This window comes from Aulonocara stuartgranti (genome assembly GCF_965226115.1).
Source record: "Aulonocara stuartgranti genome assembly, chromosome: 7".
NCBI lineage: Eukaryota > Metazoa > Chordata > Actinopteri > Cichliformes > Cichlidae > Aulonocara > Aulonocara stuartgranti.
The window spans coordinates 18,380,159-18,398,279 of NC_138945.1; the positions used below are offsets into that span (position 1 = coordinate 18,380,159).

The following is an 18,121-nucleotide window of genomic DNA, read 5'->3' on the forward strand; positions in this document are numbered from 1 at the left end:
ATGCATTTGTTTAACTGCCATGAGAATATGCCCTAAGTCTAACTTCTAGAGATTTACTTTTGAAGTTTAGTTTAACAGAATGGTTAACAGCTTCATCCATATGCTCTGAAGGAAGCTGGATAGGCTGTGTATGTTAATCATAATAAACTTTAGTACAACCACCTTTGTGCTTTTCTAATGCTATTATAGTGTATTACAGATTTATTACAGGTTTCAGGTTACATAATTCAACTAATTATTGGTGCTCAAACAAATTCACATAAAACTTCAAAATAATCATTTCATCCAGGATGATTCGGTTATTAACACATGGCAATTTCAGGTGTGATAAAAGGCAAAATGGCATGGTTAAGAAACGAGGAAGTGGGCAGAAGGAAATTAAATACAGGGCTTGATAAACCACCTTTATATTCACAAAGGACCTCAGGGAGTATAACCACATTACTACATTACCTGTGGTATATTTTTGCGCCTCAACTCCGTAGTGAAATTAAGCTCTTGGCTTTCTGTGGGAGAAGAAATATAATTGCGTGTGTGTGAACATACAGCAGAAAGTGTTTTTGTCAAGTCTGGCACTCATGCTGCTTAAGGCTGTATGTCTCTGGGGGAGGCTTGTGCAAAGGTCGGGAACGAGTCTGTGGTAATTCAGGTTATGTTGCCTTTTAGCCAACAAACAGCTCTTTGTGTTGACAGCATTGAATTGATGTGCTCTGTGTCTGTTTGTGTCCCTATTGTGGTGTTGGAAGGTTATTAGGTCCTGACATTTCCTTCAAAGAATTATTCAATTGTCCTAAAAGTCACATAATTACCAGTCATGTGTGTGATTGTTAAAATGATGTAACTCATATTTTATGTCTATCTTTGAGATGCTTCAGTGCACGTCTGCTGGGCTGTCAGAGCTGCAAGCACTCTGTGATGGTGATGCTGTGGCTTCACCTGTGGCGCCTATGGTGGTGTGATGTTAATGTGGGCAGAGTAGTGTCCAGCAGAGATGACAACGTTGAGGTCAAAGCTTTCTGCAGAGACTAAGTTTGGGGCTCACTTGCAATGACGCACAAGAAGGATGAAGTTAAGGCATAAAAAAGCTTTGTTTGGGGAGTTGCAGTGTTTTTGCTGTGTTCTCTGTCAAGATGATCCCACACTGCTTCAGCAATGTTGAAGTCCAGGATCTAGGGAAGCCAATCCATGACAGATAGTGTTCCATTTTGTGTTTTTCTATTCAGATATGTTTTTACTGGATTGGCAGTGTGTTTGTGATCATTATCATATTGATAAAACAAAGCTGTTGCCAGTTACATTTTTTCCAAATGGTGGATCAAAATCTAATGGTACTTTTCTGCATTCATAGTTTTGATAAGACTCTCAATACACTGGCTTGAATGGGCCCTAAACCCCACATGCATGGACATAATTATCGATTATCTCACCATTTGCTGCATAAGGAAACGTGACTACACTATATGCATCATTACTCTGTGTGGAGTTTGCGTGGGTTCTCTCCGGGTACAGTGCAGTTAGCGGGGTTGGGTTAAGTGATGATTCTACATTGTCCATAGGTGTGAATATGAGTAAGGATAGTTGTCTGTATCTTAGTGTTAGCCCTGCAACAGACTGGTGACCTGTCCAAGGTGTACCCTGCCTCTCCCCCTATGACAGCTGGGATAGGCTCCAGTGGCTTCACTCTTCGTATTCTTTCTTTTTGGGGCACGGATTTGATGGTGGTTTATTTTAGTTCTTTTAGTACTAAAGAACATGTTTTCAAATGTCACAACTAGAAGATATTGATTCAAAGCAGGGACTCCCTAATAAGAGAGACCAGCATAAGCAGAGCCATGACTCACCCTGTCTGTTTTATTTTTGGCATCATGGAAGCAGTGGTAGCAGGGCTCCCTACAATGTATGATATGATTCACTCTTGAGCACACACAACTAAGACACTATAGAGATATGTATAGGATCCAGTTTCATTTCAGCCTGCTTGCATTATAAGACACTTTGTACTGTTAAAATCATTTGATGGTGAAAACACCGAAGAGTCACTAGAGTGCTCTGCTGTTAAAGGTGGACATCAGCATCATATTAAACGGGGTCCTTGTTTGTTTTTTCTTATTTCCTGTGCATGTTTACTGTTACCATGGTTGATGAGTTCAGTTTCACTGTGTGTGCACCGCCTCACACCGACATGCATCACATGCAGTGTGGAATAAACCTGACAAGAGTTGTGACGTTGCAGTGTGTGAAAAGGTTTTTGCTCCCTTCCTGATTTTTTATTGGGGGTTTTGACATATTTGCACACTTTCAGGTGATGATCTGAAACAAATCTTAACCTGATAACCCGAGTAAATTTAAAAAAATGCTATTTTTAAATGATTTCATTTATCAAAGGAAAAAAAAACTATCCAAACCTACTTGGTTTAGTGTGAAACAATAATTGCCTTCTAAACCCTGATTGGGTTTTGGGAGCAAAAATGACAATTTCAGCAATTGTGATAACTGGTAATCAGTCTTTACATCGCTGTGGAGGAATTTTGACCCATTCTTCTTTGCAGAGTTGTTTTATTTCAGACAAATTTAAGGGTTTTCAAGCATTAATAATAACTGACTCCAAAACTCCCAAACTGTTTTGTTTTTTAGCCATTCAGAGGTGGACTTGTTGGTGTGTTTCAGACTATTGTCCTGCTGCATAACCCATGTGAGTTTGAGTTTCAGGCCATGAACTGATGGTTAGATATTCTCCTTGAGAATTTTCTGTTAGTTGTCCAGGTCCTGAAGCAGCAAACCAGCCCAGGCCATCACACTACCACCGCCATGTTTGACTGACTGAAATCCTGTGTTACTTTTACTCCATATGTAACGGGAAGCAAACCTTCGAGCTTTCCACCGAATGTTTTCCTTGGAACTCTCCCATTGATGTCTCTGTGAACCCAGCTTTCCAAAAATCACGGCTAAAATAACGGCCAATGATGGTTAACCCATGATTTAACATGGGGGCAATTACTTTTTCTCTAATTGCTTTTTTCCCTTAATAATCTTGTCTTGTCTTAAATTTGTTTGATGATCTGAAACATTTAAGTTTAACAAATATTATGGAGTTGGTGACAGTGAGGTGGGTGCTGGCAGTCTCTGGTGAGCCAAATGGAAAAAAGAATAGGATAAAACCCTTCAGACACACATTCTCATGGTAATTTTTTCTGCGTGCGGACATTGTATTTGCCTTAGCTTCGTGCTATTTGATGTGCCGCAGTGCACAACATTAAATGAGACTGGCACTACTGGCAGAATCGGTGCGTGTGTGTGCTGAGAGGTTAGCTGTCAGTCTTGCACAGCGACTGGTGAGCAGACGGCTCCGCTCCCACCTGCCTACCAGTGTTACTGTCATTGCCTCAGAGGCTTTTGACTGCACTGTCACACTGCATTTATTCCCACTCTCAGCGTGTATCACACTGTTTGCGACGCGTCTGTTCGTCTGCTTATTAACTGCATAAATTCGGCCGAGCAGAAGACCCTTTGGCCACAAGTGGCAATTAAGATAAAAGCAAATAGATGTATGCTGTGTGTAGTTTTGCTTTTGTGACGCAGACACTGAAGTGTTTATCCATTAAGCCAGAATCACACGTACGTGTTTCAGGCTTCGGTCGTCTCGAGTCGTAATCATTTTAAAAGGGGTGACTTGTTGCATTGCTAAATTGAATTGTGGGCTCTTTGCAGAAAGTTGAGAAAAGATCAAACAGCCACAAATTGCCTTTTTTTTTAATGTTCCAGCACAGTTGTGTTGTGTTATGCAAATTATTGAAGACAGGCTAAGAAGCCTGATGTCGTGGGTGGTTGTGCTGATCCTTTTTTTCCCTTCTTTCCAAATCAATGCACTGCTGGTGACCCATAGTGTAGTAAACTTAGAACAACACAGATTTGAATTAAATGGATTTGCTGCATAGATTATCCTTTTGTCGTGTTGAGTCAGGATTGGACCGATATCTGATCTGAATTTGATAGGTGTGACTGATATTTGGGTCGTGAGTACAGACTCAAAGTGACTCATCCACACGTTTGACTGTTATGTTACTGGTATTCATGTTATGGAAATAGTTAAAAAGTCAGTAATGAGCAGAGGTGGGTGGGTGCTGTTTTTTTTCCTTTTTTGTTTAGCTTATATTTACTGAATAAATCACAACTATCACTGATCGCTACATTTTGCAGAATGGCCACGGGATGAGGGGAGGAAACCTTAAAAGTATCCGGTTGAAAATAGTCAAATAAGGCAAGTTCACAACAAGTTATATCACTGCAATAGACTGGTGACCCATCTAGGGTATAAGCTGCCTCTCACCCCATGATAGATGGGATAGGCTCCAGGGGAAGCCACTACATCTATCGAAAACCCCAAAATAAAATTCCAAAGAAAGCAAAACATTTTCCTTTGCACACAGCCACTCACTGTCACTCACAACATTGAAAATGGCTCACTGGGGCTGCCTGTTGTTCTCCCAGCTTTTGTATTCTGTGCTGAGTCACCTGAGTCAGCACCACAGGAGAAGAGGGGGGCGCATAAATAAGGAGGGAGGCAAACAGTTACCAACACTCATGGTTCCTAGGATATTTAAAAGTAAAAGATTAGTCTTAAAGCTTTTACTTTTTGATAAAGCTTATAGTCCGAGATGGATCGGGTGACCCTGAACCCTTCCTTAGCTATGCTCCAATAGGTGTAAGCTGCTGGAGAGTTCCCATAATGTACTGAAAAGTTATTCTCTCCATATGTTTATACACTGCTTTGCATGTAGTTATTACTAAAATCTGGCTTCACAGTGTGTCTTTTGCCCTGCACCCCGTTCATGTTTCATAAAAAGTGAAAGTGAAAATAAAATTCTCCTGCTAACAATTCTATGTAGCCTCTTATAGCTTAATCCTGTGTACCAATAATTACAAAAAAGAACAAAATGGATATCTGTCAGAGGAATCAGACTACCAGCAGTGTTTTTTAGAAGATCGGCACCTTCTTAAGAGCTTTCAGGAATATTGCATGGCAGAGTTTAGTTTGCTCAATGTCATATCAGTACCACATTATTTTGCTTCTTTTGCAGACTAACAGCTTGTACAGCTGATGTTTTTTTGTTTTTTTCGTGAGCTTCAGTTTGCATTTCCTGACTGAATTTGGTCTGATTGAAGAAGGAGGGTTTTATGCTGATCCAAGCTAATGAAGTGCTTCAATTTTAAGTTACATAACTTATTATATGGGAGCAATTAATAGTGCTTCAACTCCTTCCACTGTGCATCTGTAATTCATCTGAATAAAAAACACAATGAAGAGTTTTATTACCGTAGACCAAGAGGAAGGTGAAAAGAAGAGACTGAATTTCCATGATTCTTTTGACAACTTCTTCCCATTCAGTGACTTATTTTTAATCAAGGAACTCTGTTTAATCTTCCCGTTTTTTCGCTCAGTCCTTTTCTTTAGCAGTTTCTGCTTCTCTCTTTTCCCACTCCTAATCTCCATCTTAATTCTTTCAGTGTCTTTTTTTATATCTTCTCACTGAGTGTGCACCTGCCTCTCTCCTTTTTCTCCCTCCCCGTGCTATTCCCTCCTCGCCCTCTTTCACATCCTCTCCTGCTCTACTGAACTACGCCTCTGTGTTTCCTGCTTTCCTGGAGGGTTGTGGGTGTGCATGAACAGGCCCGCTGATGAGATCAATTATCTATCAGCAGTCACAAAAGTATTGATTTAACATCCCCCACACATGTCTCTCTGCACTGCATCTCTTTTTTGTCCCGTGGGCCTCGGGGGAAATCAGAGGCTCCGGTACGAGCTCGATTGTGTACGTGCGAAATGCTCAAGTCGTGCCCTAAAATGTGAGCTGTTTAAGTGTGTCTGTAAGAGGGAGTGTGAGTGTGCTTCATCCATAAAGCCTCCAAAGCCTCTTAAGTTCATGAGATTAAGAATTGTGGAGATATCCATTATTCTTTCACCGCTCAACTTTGTGTTGTCATTATGCACCTCTCTTGGCTTCTAACGTTTTTTCCCTTCTATGTAGTGGGGAAAATAATCATTTGATCCCTTGTTGAATTAGTAAGTTTGGTCACTTTAAAAGAAATCAACAGTCTCTAATTTTTATGGTAGTTTCATTTTGTTGGAGAGAAAAAACACATTGAGTAAAAGTTATAAACTGATTTGCCTGTCATTGAGTAAAATAAGCATTTGATCTAAGTTGGCCCTGATTATTCAGAAATGAAAGAAGTATAAAATGATCAATCGCCTTCGATTTGGAGCTCAATGAAAGATCTTCCTTTTGGGATTAGGATGATCATGATGAAAGTGATTGATCAGTCCATAACTACAACGGAGGAGCTTGTTAATGATCTGAAGGCAGTTGGGACCGCAGTCACAAATAAGACCATTGTGACCACACTACACTGTAATGGACTGATATCTTGCAGTGCCTGCAACATCCTCCTACTCAAGAAGGCACATATAGAGGCTTGCCTTAAGTTTGCCAGTGAACATCTAAATGATTCAGAGAAGGCTTGGGAGAAAGCGCTGTGGTCACATGAAACCAAAATGAAGCTCTCAGGCATTAAATCAACCTACCGTGGTTGGAGGAGGAGAAATGCTGTGTACTGTGAAATCTTGGATCAGAACCTCCTTCCCTCAGCCAGACACTGAAGATGGGTCATGGATGGGTCTTCCAGTGTGACAGTGTCCAAAAACATACCACCAAGGCAACAAAGAAGCATATTAAGGTCATGGAGTTGCCTAGTCGGTCTCCAGACCTCAGTTCTGTAAGAAATCTGTGGAGGGAGCAGAAGCTTCAAGTTGCCAAGCTGCAGCCTCTGTAAAGACAAGTGGGTCCTCCTGAGATGTCTGCAAACCTGGTGACCAGCTACAAAAAACGTCTTATCGTTGTGCTCGCCAACAAGGGTTTCTCCGCCAAGTATTAAGTCATGTTTTACTTGGTCATCCAATACTTATTTACATATACAGTTATAATTTTATATACAGTTACTGACTTGCAAATCAATTTTGTTAACTCTTATGTAATGTGGTTTTTGTTTTTTGCATTTTGGATTGGTATTCGGCATCGATTAAAATTTAATTTCCATCAAAATTAAAGACTGTTCATTTCTTTGGAATTCAGCAGGGAATCAAATAATTACTTCCCCCACCGTATATAGGTTTGGTCCTGTGTCTCCAGTATTGTTCCCAGCAGTGTCGAGGTGTTTTATGAGTTGTTTGTTAAAGCGTAGAAGCATAACAGGCTCCCCCTTTTCCCCTGTTGCCCCTCATTTTGCCTCCTCCAGCCCACCGGGTATCGTTGGAATGCAGCTTTTTCTTCTTTGCCACTCTTCTGTTCCATGATTTAAAAGCAGTGGCTACACAATACATAGACACACACAGAAACACACAAAAACACACACACAGACTCCCCAGAGAGCTTAATCTCTCTTTTCTTCTGACATTTTTCTTTCTTTCACCCCACAACAACTGAAAGCCTATTCACACACTGCAGCACAAACACTTACCTAAAAACACAATTAATACTGAATGTCTCTCTCCTTTTTTCTTCACATCCAGCCACACACACAAACACATCCACCAGGGAGGTAGTGCATTGCTCTGTATGAACGCTACATTGGTTTCCCCTCCATTATCTTGCGATTGGACAGTTAATGTTGCAGGAGGCACGAAAAATAGAGGAAGATGGTGGCCTACAGCTTCGACATTTACTTTCCATTTTCAGCACTCGAATACAAAATACAGATGTTAACAGAGTCGCAATGCTCATTCATTCACCCATAAACATGGGCACGTACAGGTCCATACCCCGGCATGCGAAAATGTGCAGGGAATTTTGATGCCTTTTAATATGCATATAAAAAGAGAGAACATCTTATTTTCATCAGTTTATTCTATAACAAAATGAGTTATTGCAAAGAAGAGCTTCAGACCTGCAGTAAACATGCTTTGGTCTGTATTGATTTTAATATGCCATTATATACACTTACCTAAGGAAGTAAATGCAGCTATAGTGCTGTACTTGTGTGCACATTAGGGCGGAGTGAAATCACTGTCATATTAATAAGAAAAATGTTGCAAATATGTTGTTAGAATTCTTTTTTGAATCACCAATTTAATCAAATTCAACAAGCCTACAGTATAGTCTGCATAAATGCACATAACACTTACAGGTCTCCCATTTCTTTTGCAATGAGTCTGACACTTAAGGTGTCTCAGTTCTTTGAGTTACAGCAAACAGACGGACTCATTTTCCACTCATGCAAGGTTAACTGTTTGCTTTCTGTGGTGGTTATCAGAATTTACTAGCATCTTTCATCATGACCTTGCAGTTGAGCTAAATTGGTTCAACTGCCAGCACCTGCAGACAGAGCCCTTAATAAAAGATCGTATAGCTTTTACTGGTTTGAGATTTATTTCACTTAAGGGTTAGGGTGACTGTGATTTTAAAATTGTGTTTTAGCAAGCGTTGTAAATAGCTAGCTAGATATTAGCCAGGGACGCTTGTTGTTTTCCGGTTGAGCTTAATCTGAAGATGCTTTTTGTAGACTTCACATATGGAGCCTACTCTCCATCACCTGAGTCATGATGCTGGTGCTTCCAAGCATGCGAAAGGAGTTGTTAAAAACTGCTTCGCAAAACATCCTAAATCCACACAGCAGATGTTTCCGTTCAGATATTAATCATAGTGTCATTTTCTCATTGCTTTCTTGTTACAGCTACCTCAGTTTAGAGTTTCCATATACATCTACACAGTTATAGATAGTACTGAATGCAGTATCATAACTGATCTCTGAACAGTGGAAGCTGAGGGAGGTACAACTCACAAAATTGTCTGTGGTTAGTCTCTTGACAATCCTCCATTAAGGATCACAGGTAAATCCTTGATGTGCTCACAAAAAGAGCCAAAATACTGCTTCCCTTGTTTCAGTTTGCAAGACTTCTGCTCTTGCTAGCAGCGCCCAGGAAAATGACCTACACAGCAGAGTGAAAGGCTTGTAGTCAAGCTAGGTTCCAGAGACAATAGTCAAGTATGGCCAAAAGATGGCATGACGTTACACGATGGATGCAAACTAGAGCTGGGCGATAGAACGATAACAATATGTATCGCGATATAACTTTTTCTCGATAGAGAAATTAAGCTATCGCGATAGACCTCGCCGCTCTTGTCCTCAAAAAAAAAAAAAAAAAAAGGTCAGCCAATCCAAATTAAGTAGCGCAGGGCCGAACCAATCACAGCCGCAGCGTCACGTCGCGTGACTTGTTACGTACAGCACAAGTGCCAAGCCGCACGTGTGTTTGTTTGGGAAGCAGCCAGCGGGTAATGGAGCCAGCGCGTAATGGAGGAAATGAGTGTGCCGACTAGAAAAATCAACCGAGCGTGACCGAAGAGAAAACAGATGATGGTTCCAATGCCGGAGAGATTGTCAAACGGAAGAGCCATAGAAGTTCCGTAGTGTGAAGGTATTTCGGCTATTTCAAGTCTGACAAAAATAGAGTAGCGTGCACTGTAAATTGTGCCGAAAGCAAGTCTGGAAATACAATAAACTGGTGCATGCGTAACACTGCGCCACGTTATTGTTTCGGTGAAATGAATTTCTACAATACTGTTACTGTTAATTCTACTCTCTGCAGTGTTTAAATGCTTACATATACACACAGTTACTGTCCCTCCACACTTACGACTCGGTTCTGCTTCTATGCCCCAGCTTTGTTTACTTTTTCCCACCGAGGCTTCTAGACTTCTGATTGGCCAACATTTAGGCACGGTTAGGAATCTAGCGCCACCTGCTGCTTTGGCATGTTCATAGCAGCGTTTTCCTTCATTTCTGCCTTTATGTGTGGACGGGATTATTTTTTAAAACGAAAATGGAAAATCTCCGTTTTCAAAAATACCCGTGTACGTGTGGACGTAGCCTCAGTCTCTGACTGGAAGCGCTAATTCGTCATTCGGCTTTTGTCAGACTAAAGTAACTGTTAAAACTGTTTGAAAAGCTAAGCTATACAACAAGGAGAGATTGAGAATTTCCTTTTAGTTCTCAGTTTATTTGATATTGACAAAAGTTAGTCAGTTTTGTCTGTTCTTCTGTAAAACAAACTAAGATTTATTTTTAGAATTAATATTTTGTTTCTAAGTGGAATTGACAATTTAGTCTGTTTTGTTTGTTCTATTTTGAAACTTAAACGCTTTAGTGGCTGCCTTTTGTGTAGTTTGCAATATTTGCCTTTATTTATCTGAAAAAGTCTCATGTTCCTTAAGTACATCTACCCTGTTGAACTTATTATGGGAAATAAATATTTAAAAACAAGCTGCTGATTATTTCACATTTTACTTGTGAGCAACGGCACATTTAAATCTTACAAATATAGTTATTTGGCTTATATCGTGATAGATATCGTTATCGCCTGAAATGAAAAAAACATCGTGATATGAAAAAATCTCATGTTGCCCAGCTCTAATGCAAACATGATGTCTGTTTTTAGCAAACACTGCTTGCCTCACTTATTCTGTTGGCATCCCCACTGTGTACACATACCATGTCAGAACAGCATTTTTAAAATTGTTTTGCATACCACTTGGATAAGCAATCACTGAAACCAAAGGATACAAGGGTCTCACTTACAGAAGCATTTATAAAGTTTATTATTAAATCAGCTCAGATTAAACTTAGATTAGTCAGTTATTTGAAGAAAGCCCAAAAAGATGAAGACATCCTTTATCACGAATGACTTTTGCAGCATACAATGCACAAAACACGTGAATTTACAGTTAATGTCACAAAGTAACAGATACCGAAGAGTGGCTTGTATGCTCGATAGGCAAAAACTCTGAGGATGGCATATAAATAAAACCCACAATTTCCTTACTAGCCTTGTTACAATGCGAATGCCTATTTTCAACCCAACCCAATGTAGAGCCAGTTGCAAAATTTAATTTAAGAGCTTTGCACCAAAACCCCAGCTACAGTACTCCATATCAGATTTAATTTAGTGTGAACAATAAAGTCAGAGTGACAGTTATTAATGATTTTATTTAGGATGCAAAGCTCTTGCCTTTTATCCTCACTTACCCACAGGAATGTTTTGAGTGGACTTGAACCCTCTGTCTCTCTCTCTCCATGATAAATGCTCTCTCATCACTCTTGTTCATCATTGCACTGGCCGTCATGATCTAATGAGCTGTTGAAGTGGGGCACACCACCCACTCTTCATACAGATCAGCATTGTGCCTTGTCCAGGTTTTGCACAGGCTTTGGCAGCCACTCAGAATATTGTGTTGGTTATTAGTTTATCATTGTTCATAACCCCTTACAGCATCACACTCTACTTTGAGCTTTATCTGAGGTAACGAGTGCACAGTCCTGCTTTATAGTCTTATTCTGCTTTTGACCATGATCTTGTTGTGTATAGGTGATTGTTACACTTGCTTTCCTCCTGCTTCATGCATTAGTTGTGAACTCTTTAACTTTGTAGGTCAGCGACACTGGATGCTGTTTATTAGTTTTCTGTATTTGCTCCTTACCTCTCAGGACCTAGCTTGTCATCGTCTTTTTGCTTGGCTTCTCCAAACCATTTCTAGCCATCTGGATGTATCACAACACATGCAGGAATACACATCCACGCCAGATCTGTCTTTTTTTTTTTAATGTATTGGCAGATCAGAGACCTCTGTTGACGAGGACAGTAAAATAAAGCACAGCAGTCAACAGGATCAAAGGGCAAAGGTCAAAGGAAGTGCAGTATGGGAGGAAAGAGTCTCTGATGTGTTGCCTGATAACAGAGCATCAGTTACCATGATGGAAATGGGGGTTTAAAAGAGGAATCAGGAGGTGAAGAGTAATAGACTGAAAGGAGTTTTACATGTGTCCACACGGACAAGAAGAAAGTAGTCAAAAAAACAGCAAAACTGACTATTTTTCTTTATATATCATTGATCTTATTGATATTCTTGATCTTTTATAAAGATAACTTCACAGCATTTGTTTATACACATTTATAAAAGATAATCATAGAAAGACACATACACACATTTGCAAACAAAAACAATTCTGCAAGCCAAGTGTAATGGGCTTATATTAACACCATATTACTTTAAGATATTGTGAAGGATTTTTCAGTGTGTATTTTGTGTAGTTTGATGTGTAGTAGCAATTGCTTAATGACTTAGTTTAATCGAGATTAGTGGAAATGTTCAATTTGACTGTTGTTTGACCTGCGCAGGCCATTCATCTTTCCTGCTAGACTCATGGACTCATTATAAATGCTTTAAAAGACTCAAATTACTGTCTACTGCTATAGTCGTCTGAAAAACCTACACATCTGTGCTGCGTTCAAGGGAGTTAGGAGGGCCTAAGCACTTGTATTAAAGCGAAAAATTTGGTGGCAGCATTCAGATGTGTGTTGTCACAGTGCAATAATCTTCCAAGGAGAAGACATCCCAGAAAATTCTCCCAAGATCAGCCTGTGCAATGCTCAGAGAAACTACAAAAAACCTGGAGAGCTACATCTCAGACTCAGTTAGCATGTTAAATGATAAAGTTCATGACAGTTCAGTTAGAAAAAGACTGAACTAGTATGTTCTGCTTAGAAAGGTTGCTAGAAAGAAGCCTCTTCTCTCTAAATCCAGCACAGCTCATGTTCACAATGGTACGTCTGAACGAACCACAACACTTCTGCATATCACCACAAACACCTCACACTAACTGCCAAGCACAGCGGTGGAGAGGTCATTATTTGGGTTGTTATACCTCCACCCAAATGAAATGTGATGTTGGGATCTTAAGCGTGCGGTGAATGGTTGCCTGAAAAACGTCAATAAACTGATGCAATGTTGTGTAGAAGAGTGGGACAAAATTCCTCCAAAGCGATGTGAGAAACTGTTAAATTATTGCTGCTAAAGGTGGTTCTACAAGTTACAGAATCATGGGCTGTTTACAGGAGTGCACACTATAACTACACCTCAGGTCTGAAATGCTTAAATTGAAATGGTGACGTGATGATGATTCTAGGTCATATTTGGAATCACTGACTTTGCACAAAAATCAGCTGCAACTCTTTGCAAGAGAGTGACTAAGCATCAAAATTTGCCCAAATATGGGACCGGTTTTGGAAGCTGTACACAGTTAGACAGGATAGCTGAGCTGCTCTCAGGCTTTGTCTTCTCTTGTTTCACTCAGTCTCCGCACTATTAACTTTCCCATTTCATCTCATGATGTCTCCTCTCTAGTGCTGCAGTAGTAAGAGGTGAGTCAGCATGAGACAGATAATTGTGGTGATAAGTAGAGGGTGCCTGAGGAAAATTAGGAGAAAAGTTTAAAAGTTAAAAACTGTTTCTAAAGTGAAGGGAGACTTGAGTGAATAAGGGTGAAGAGGGTTAGTTGGTAACATATTCATGGAAAGGGGTTGCTAATGCTGCTGTTGTCACATGGAGGTGATGTTTCACCACGGTTCCTCTTTTTTCTGTGAGTGCAGCGGGCTCTGGTGTATTTATAGTCGGTTTATTACTGTCTGCCACAAGTCACTGTTTATCAGGTGTCTAATTTTGACCATGTCTCCCTCTCACTATGTCTGTCTCTGTCTTCCTCTCAGCTGATATCCAGTGATGCAGATGGGGCCATTCAGAGGGCGGGACGCTTCAGGGTGGAGAATGGCTCCTCAGACGAGGTGCGCACTATATCACACACAAGCCTCTTGTCTCAGTCTGGCTCTCAAGGTTTTCTTGTGCTGATTTTTGGATCCGTAATTGTTTTGAGGGCCTGTTTTAACTCAAGCTGATTGAAGGTGACAGAAAATTTCATAAAATAATATTTTAAGCTCTTTTTCATTTGCCATTCTTTCACTAAATAGTATTAAAGCTAATTTAAGAGGTGGCTAGAGTAGAGTAATATAAAGACTGGAAGTATGGGAAAACTGATTTCCTGGTTCTGTCCAAAGTTACAAAAAATACCTTCCAGGTCCTCTAAAACTCCTAATTACGATGTTATATAAAGGTGGTATTGATTTTCTTATCTAATGCTCAGCAGAGAGGACAATAAGTATCCCTTTAACATGACTCATGTAGCTGCCGCTACGAATTGCTTCTTCATGTGGTTCCCAAATTTGGGTTTATGACTCATCCATTAGGTCAAAAAGATATATCTAAGGGGTCACAAGATGAATAACGGATGATTAAACAGGCCTGTTTCATAAATTCTGGCTTTTCTCCCATAGTTGGGTTTTTTTTCTTGTTAAATGCAGGCCAGTTTGCTTTCTGTAGCTGCTGAAATTGTTCACATCAAGCAATCTACACACTCCTGGTGGACACACCATTATTTTATAGTGATATGCACAGGGGTTAGTGCGGTGCCAGAGCACAGCAAACACTTTTTTTCTCCCCTGAGGAAGTAGAATTGCCACATTTATCATAAACCTTATTTTGTGCCAGAGAGCCCATGAAAACAAACTGACAAATTGGTCAGAGCTGTCATATTGATGTGATGATTGATTTGCAATGTCAGCTCGAGCACAGCAAGCAAACGTTCCAACTTTGAAGCTGCCGTTAGCTGCAGGCTACCTTCAGAGGGTACAGGGATTTCAAATTTTTTTTTATCTCGTCTGTCTAGTGGGGTTTTTTGTGGGGAAAAAAAGATGAAATTTAAACATTTTTTTTCGCTTGTGGCAGGTCTTTATTTACCTCACCTGCTTAAACTGATCATATACGTCATTCCTTTTTTTGACAACTATAGTCATATTTTAGTCCCTTTTGAGTTAGTGCTTTATCCTGTTTACACAGCCTCAACATTTCTTTTTATCTGTGTTTAATTAAATTCCTTTTATACTAAGCCATCCCATTTCTTATTAAGGCTTTAATTGTGAAACATTTGTTGTGGAAACATCAGGAAGATTTTTATGTGAAGAAATACATGCACATGTACATAAAATTATTTGTGGCTATGGCATTTGTCCTCTGTCAGCTGTATGTATGACAAGAGATAACTTGAGTGAGCAGAACAAACGCTGACCAGTACTGCGAATACAGTAGCTCCTGCATTTGCTGATCTTTGTTTCCTTTTTAAGTCAATTTCCAAGAATGCAGCAACAATGCATCTCTATCATGGGGCCGCCCTATTATGATTCACTGCCTCGATTTTGTCCAACATTTTGGTATTATTTAGGATGTGATGCAATCCGCAAAGACAAAGGTTCTCTTAATCTCAAACCTTAGTCCTCCCACATTTTTAAATTGAGAGCCATGATACAAGTAATAAACAGTTACATTATAGCTTGCTTTTGCTGTATCTGATTTCCTGCCCTGTAATATAATCAGTACTGTTTTATTGTGTAACAGTTTTCCACAATGAAGACTGCTGTGACTCAAGCTGTGACTATCATTATAACATTGTGGCATATGTTTGTGTGTGTGTGTGCGTGTGTGCGTGTGTGTTTGAAACAGACTTTGGACTACACTCCAGGAACCTGGAGGAGAACCGATGTCCATCTGGAGAATCCAGAGTACCACACCAGATGGTTCTTTAAATACTTTTTGGGAAAAGGTCAGTGCTTCTCTGCTGTGCTCTGTATAAAAAATACACTCACGCACAGAGCTAGCATGACATAGATCAAGAAATGCCTCCATATTTGGAAGCTTGTTATCAGCCTTGTCCTCATGCACCGCTTTTCATTCATCTAACCATATCCCCACTGAGAGTCTTAACTACACTCCAGCCCAATACGTCACCCAAGGAGAAAGCTCACTAAGGACATACAGTATCACTAGACAGACAACGCTGCACAAGATAGCACAATTAAAATTTTACCCTTAGCTTCTGAAATGAGACTGTGCAGCAACCTAGCAACTGTGAGAAGCTGTTAGGAATTATTTGTATTGGTCACCTGTCCTGCACCTTTTTCATAATTTCTCCACCCGCATTATTCCCACTCTGCATTACTTCCATAGTCTTAAAAGCTCATTGCTGAGGCTTCCCTGTAATGAGTTTAGTGAGGAAGATCAGCTGAGAGGTGAGGTAAAGAGCAGAGATATTTGTGAAGGAAAGTTAAGACAGGAAAACTATCAGCTATGGAATAACAGAATAAGAGGCATCTTTTTCCTCTTCTGGCCAGGGTCTAATCATACTATGGCACGGGCAGTTTAAAAATGAGCCACGTCGCAAGAAATTTGGCTCGACCTGTTTTGGACCGCAGCTGAGCCATCTGTGTCTCACAGCCCGGGCAGAGTCGACTGCATCGCACAAAACAACACATTATGAACTCGAGGCCAGCTACTTTAACACAAGCTTCCTGTTTGATGAAACACCCACAGTGGCACACATCTTACTGATAAGAATAAATCTTTCTGTGTCTGTTTCCCTGTTATACTCCATTAAATATGACAATAATTCTTGAGGCTGCTCAAAAAGAACGAGGCTCAGTAGTAAGCCAATAATTGGAACGCAGCTTCACGTTACTGCTTACCTTAAGCTTAAAAACATCACCGATTAGGAATAAACAGAGCTTATAACCAAATAGAATAAAAGAGACACACACACACACAGGAAAAGAAAGCATTAGCTGAGGTGAGGACGAAGAAAGAGGCAGCAGAGAACCTGCATCTAATTGGGTTTGGATGGCTGTTTGGCATTGTTTGGATATGTTACCCTGTCAACCAAAGAGGCAGAGACTCTGCTGCGATCTGTGTAACTCTAGGTTTTGAATGAAAGAAGAGAATTTAATGAAAGAAAAGGCAGGAAGGAAGACAAAAAATGAAAAAACATCAACAACAAAAAGACTAAAAACACAGATAAAACAGCAGAGAGATGACTGGGCCCCTACTATGACAGAAAAATCTAAATTTTTAACTTAAACTAATCAAAACTTTAACACCAGGAGAACCAGCCTGGAGGTGGAATAACATGGGTCAGTTCAAGTAGATAGCTTACTCTGTCCATCTGTCAAAAATCTTCTTGGATTTTATGAATCAAAGTCCCAGCGTCCCACTGTGTATGGCTGAAAAGCAGAATCTTGGATTTCAACCAGAGGACTGAGTAGCCATAGAACTTTCCAAAGCAGTTGATCAGAGTGTGGACTGACAGAAAGTGAGTTGTCAGATTAGTTAATAAAGAAGAATGTTATCTGCATATAAACTGAATTTTTGATTATGTAAATTTGTTGCTATACCTATGATGTCATCAGTCTGTCTTATGGCTGAGACAAGAAGTTCAATGAAAAGTGCCAGAAGAGATGATGATTATCCTTATCTCGTACCTCTGTTTAAATTGAATGGGTTGGATATTTGTCCATTAGTGATTACAGATGCTGTTGGAGTGTTGTGTTGTATAGGATTAGCTGTTTATGTAAGGACCAAATCCAAAATGTTATAGGAGGCAGAAATTTCCAGCTCAATTTATCATTTTTTTCCTGCATCTAGAGTAAAAATTATGGCAGGGCTTTGATTTAATATCCATTTTACTATTGTATAAGTTAATCAGTTGAATAATCTTGATCTCTTAATCTTAATCATATCTGTAAATGATCTCTGTCCACCATAGTCCACCAAAATTATGTGGGCACGGATGCAGAGAAGAATCCCTTCTACCTATCGGTGGTCCTCTCGGACCAGAACAACCAACGTGTTCCCCAGTACCGAGCCATCCTCTGGAGAAAGACGGTGAGTTCACTGTCTATGCACCTAGCAGCAGTAATTTTAAATGCGTCACATCTCTTAGACCTTCAGGATGAGTGTTGGGGAGTAACAGAATACATGTACCACCGTTACGTATTAAAAATACAAAATATGAGTAACTGTAGTCCGTTACAGTTACCGTTTAAAAAGGTGGTATTCAGAATACAGTTACTTTGTTGAAGTAACTGGATTACACGGCGGTCTTTTCCTGTTTCATATGTCATGCTGTCCCCTCTCTATTTTTGGTAATTCCACGCCGGTGGAAACCCAAACAAAACACGCATTAAGAGGCCTGTGTCTCAATCTCTCGACCCATGTCACCCCTACTTGCGGCCCAAATAATGACGTGACGAAATATTTTCAAAAATTATTGTTCAAAAACTTATTTAATATGAATGCAATAGGCAGAGTGTTATTGGCATAGCCCTAAAGAATGTAGCCTCATGGACAGTGTAGCC

The 18,121-nt window shown here is 40.0% G+C and overlaps 1 protein-coding gene across 7 annotated transcripts in view; it reads left to right on the forward strand.

The window, feature by feature from the left end:
* The window catches only part of garnl3 (GTPase activating Rap/RanGAP domain like 3), a 79,267-nt gene that overhangs the window by 31,931 nt on the left and 29,215 nt on the right, over positions 1-18,121 (forward strand). For all 7 annotated transcript variants that reach the window (XM_082542714.1, XM_082542713.1, XM_082542717.1 and 4 more), the window contains 3 exons: positions 13,595-13,669; positions 15,438-15,537; positions 17,530-17,648. In XM_082542714.1, coding sequence (XP_082398840.1) covers positions 13,595-13,669; positions 15,438-15,537; positions 17,530-17,648 — 294 coding nt within the window. The remainder of the gene's footprint in view (positions 1-13,594; positions 13,670-15,437; positions 15,538-17,529; positions 17,649-18,121) is intronic.